Source organism: Falco punctatus (assembly GCF_963210335.1).
Source record: "Falco punctatus genome assembly, chromosome: 12".
Lineage (NCBI taxonomy): Eukaryota > Metazoa > Chordata > Aves > Falconiformes > Falconidae > Falco > Falco punctatus.
In genome coordinates this window covers 28429364-28433783 of record NC_137592.1, presented here as the reverse complement: position 1 = coordinate 28433783, position 4420 = coordinate 28429364, and the positions used below count along the sequence as shown (strand labels likewise).

At 46.9% G+C, this 4420-nt stretch overlaps 1 protein-coding gene across 3 annotated transcripts in view; it reads right to left on the bottom strand.

The window, feature by feature from the left end:
• Positions 1-4420, bottom strand: part of LOC308072214 (uncharacterized protein) — a 29975-nt gene that overhangs the window by 15949 nt on the left and 9606 nt on the right. For all 3 annotated transcript variants that reach the window (XM_080408771.1, XM_080408770.1, XM_080408772.1), the window contains 2 exons: positions 3487-3613; positions 1765-1925 (listed from right to left, as the gene is read on the bottom strand). In XM_080408771.1, coding sequence (XP_080264897.1) covers positions 1765-1925; positions 3487-3613 — 288 coding nt within the window. The remainder of the gene's footprint in view (positions 1-1764; positions 1926-3486; positions 3614-4420) is intronic.

The window sequence follows — 4420 nt, the reverse complement described above, 5'->3', positions numbered from 1 at the left end:
CTACATAGAAGTAATGTGTGCAGTTAAACTAACTTAAGTAGGAGCGTGAGGGGTTATTTGCACAGATAAAGGGAGGAGGGGGGTGGTTAACCTGGCAAGGGGAAGGCCGAGCGCTTAGATAGAGGGGAGGGGCTGAGAGCTTCCCACTCTGCTCCTCATCCCTCAGATGAAATAGAGCAAGCCAACCTCATCTTAACTGTGTCCAGCCCAGGTAGAGCGGTATTTGTAGTCTCCCCAATTAACTAGAGCACATTTACACATTAATTAGCTCTTGCTCTGTGCCTAGAAACCTCTGTTATATTAATAACGCTTATTACATCCCTCTGCCAGCGGGCCATTTCCCCACTGCTGCTGCGGGTGGGGGCAAAGGTGTCTGGATGGATGCAAAAATGGGATTGAGAGCCAAGATGGCTCAGCTCGTTCTTCAGGCTGCATTTCTACCACAGAGATGCTGCGTAACCTTGGAGAATAATAACAACAACAGACAATAATAAGCCTTTCACACAGAGAAGTTAGGAAAAATTGAGCTGCTTCTGTAAAAATAAACGGAGACTAGCTTGAAGGAGAGTTAAAGCGGCCGGCTCAGATGTGACGCAGCCCGATAACCCCCAAGCTTCCAGCATATCCTTTCAGCGTTTCTTCAGTGGCTCTAAAGCATCCTTTTAGCCCTTTCCATCTCTGCAGCTGGAGCCAGCTTCACACACGCTCAAATATCCTGGGAGGTAGCGTCCCTGCAATCTAGCCAGCAGCTCAAGAACAGCTGTTAACACTGAATTTGCAGGCTGGCGTCACAAACACAGAAGGTTTGCAAGGGCATCATTGGCTGTTAGGGAGGAGAGAAAATCATCCTCTTCTCCTTCCTTCTCTTTTCTGCCTGTCTGAAATGAGGTCTAGATACTGAACATCTGCTTAACGTACCAGTCAAGCAGGGACATGCTCTCCTCCTTGTTTATTGCAGAGCCGCGGCCGCAGAAAGCCTAGTTTTGATGTATAGCCTGGAGACACGCACGTGGCTCTGGCTTCCCAGGCAGAGCCGCAGTGGGGCAGGAAGAGGAAAGCAGCAGTAAGAAATATGGGGATGCGGCATCCACAGAATAACCGAAACCATCCGGCAACGTTTGTCCGCCCATGGTATCCGCAGAGCTGGGTGGCTGCTGCCAGCCCCGGCTGGGGTCAGCCTCTGTCTTCCGAAATCAAACCCGGCATCACCGAGGTACGAGGAGATGCACCCATCACAGCTAAGATACAGTAGCAGAAAGCAGTACTGAGTTCATTTAGCGAAGTGTAGCGATAAATAGAGAGTAAACGGCCCATTGCGTGCTAATTTCCCAAGAGAATCAATTAACTGTAGTTAAAAAATATATTTTTGATGTCATAATCTTCAACTGGCTGATTGCAGTCACAAAGTGGAGCCAAAATGCTTAGCCAAGATGCTGGTTCCTCATCAAAAATAAAACCCCAAACATCTCAGCTGCTGACGTCGGCACTGCACAGCCCTGGACCTAGCAGAGACACAGGAACTGACACAGGTGACACCGAGGGCAGATCTAGTGCCAAAATAGCATTATGACACTTTATAAAATAAAAGACACCACTTTAGCTGCCTTTAAATAAGGTCAATGTGTTTTCCACTGTTCAAATCTGTTCAGCAATGTAACAATATCATTATTAACATATAAGCTAGCATTTAAAGCAGCGGGGAGGCGAGCGATGATGCTGAAAGCAGATTTCCATCAGCAAGAACGTGCTCCCCTCTGGTCCCACCTGAATTCTGCCATAGTGGAGCATCTGTGCCAGCTTCCACAGGACCTGCAGTGGGAGGGGGTGCACACCAGGGTCTAAACTCCTCATCTCCAGGGTCAGTCTCACATTCGTTGGTGGCTCTTCGGAGCATGTTGCAAACAGTAACGGTCCTCCCAGCACCGCTGCAAAGGCATAAAAGCAGCAACTCAGTTTTAGGAGGGTAAAGGGAAGTCCCGAAGTGATGTAACTTGCCCCAAGCTGTTGAGAAAGTCATTCCTGGGGCAAGAGCAGCAAGGGGAAGCCTGCTCCCGGGGCAAGTTTGGGGTGTCTGTCTCCCCACTGCTGACTGCATCTTGGGGCAGCTCTTCCCAGGTCCTCATCTTCTCTTCCTTGTGTCTCTGCCACACTTCTGCTCCACCCTGTCGTTTATTGTACTTGATTCTGGGTTTATTTGAGGCAGAAACGCTTCCAACACGCTCTTCCTCAACCCGTGAATACTAGTCACAACTGTGGCATTGTGTAAGTGCCGATGGGTAGAGACTTGCTTTATTTTATTTTGGCTGCCTCCATCCCAAAGCTAGAGCTCAGCATCTTGCTCAGTTTTACTCAGAACCTGAAATTTGGCACCTTGGTCCAGCAGCTCCCAGCACCCATGGGATGTAGCAAAAGCACTGTGTGACTCTTCACATTACTGGTATAAAAGCAGCATCATCTCAGGATCAACATATCATAATTAAACCAACTGAAGAAGCGATTAGTGCCAGGCTACAGCCTGAGGATGACAGTAGCACCGCGGTGCTAGATAAAGGCAGTCCTACGTGGTGCCAAACAGCTTACTATGTACAGACCTTGTCTGCTCCCTGTTTACCTTGCTTAAAAGCAAGTTCCAGACGGTGCCCAATATTTCTCCCTCCTGGCAAAGCCTGCCTAAGCTGTTCTTGGGAAGAGCAGCAGTACGGATGTGGTGGGCAAGAGATATAAAGAAAAAAAGAGTGGAGGAACATGGATGTAAAACAGGATTTCAGAGCTCAGGAATCACGAATGCAGCCCACACCATCCCTGCCACGCTATTCCCCAGTACCCGGTAGGTGAAGCCATCACCCAACCATTTGGCCACAGGGCACTGAGGGGCAGGGGTTGGGGGACCGTCTACTGTGACCCCAGAGCCCCAGGGCAGAGCAGGAATGGGGGCAGGACCAGGTTCAGCTGAACCCCATAGCCAGCACACACATCTCACGTCGAAGGTGACCTCTAGGTTTTACTGGGACCACCTTAGCCAGGCTGGCTGGGGACCAGGCTCTTCTGCTGGTCAAGTATTGAAAAGGTCATTTAGCTTGGTGGTGTGCTTTCCTGGAAGCCCAGAACTAAAACACTTTTTCCTACAAATTTTTACCACATTTCATGTGACAAAGACCCTTTGCACAGGTTTAACGGTTTAAACCAACAGCACTACCTTCTCCGCACGTGTGTTGGGCAGGGACATGGGGTGAGAGGGACAAACGACATCTGACCCAATCTCCAGCTTGAGGACGGATATGCATGTTCCTCAAACTGTCTGAGGACAGCACAGATAGCTCTCCTGGTCCTCAGCTGAAGCCATCTTCACCCATCTGGCAGCAAAACCCACAAGCACCCAGCAAAACCTTTACTGGTGTAAGGAGAAACCACATCTTTGCGTGAATCAACCCAGGAGCCTGCTGGACACTTGCTCTGCCACCAGCTTTAATGTACCCCATTCCTCACCTCCCTTGCACGCCGTCTCTGCCCGAAGCTGAGGCACACACCTTGACTCGGAGCCGCTCTGCGGAGCACGTGCCGGAATCTCAATAGATGGCAGGTCGTTAGAGAAACTAAAGGAGTTTAACAGTATCTAATGAAACCAAGAAATAGGTCAGTATTATGACTGCGCTGCATCTGCCTCACAACTGCAAAGGCAGCTCTCGGAAGAGGCGAGGAGAGGGCAGAAGAGGTACATGGACGGGAGGGAGAGAAATCACAGTGCTCTGCCTTGCAGCACATCACACCCCCTACAGAAAGTGCCCAGGCTGGCCCTGGTGGCTGCGGCCAGGGTGACAGAGATGAGCTCCACAGCTTTGTAAGTGCCATTTTAATAGCTGAACATCTGTAAAAACATCTCTTCTTTCTGAAGAATCCACTTAACTCTTGCTGCTGCTTAAAAAAAATATACAGAAAAGGCAACATTAACAAGTAAACCTAAGGCAACCAACCTTTAGTGGCCCTCCAGAAAAAAAAAAATTAAAAAATAATTAAAAAAAAATAAAGCTAGCAGCAGCCTTCTGTTATGGTACTCAATTCTTCTCACTTTGTGACTTTAGTATGACATTGAGGAGATGCTTTTTAATATGCCTAAATTTATAGATTTATAATGAATAATATATTATTATTTAAGCATATAAAAAGCATCTGCCCAACCTCATATGCTTAAATAACAACATATTAATATATTTTATATGTGCATTCATATATAATTATACAAAAACTATATATTATTTATAATAATATATTTACAATAAATGTTTAGATAATATATATTTAAATATAAATCATTAGTGATATATTATAATGTAGTAAATAACATATTATTCAAGAATATTTAAAAAAAGCATCTGCCCAACCTCATAGCGAAGTCAGGTGATGGGAACAGAGTACTCCAAGG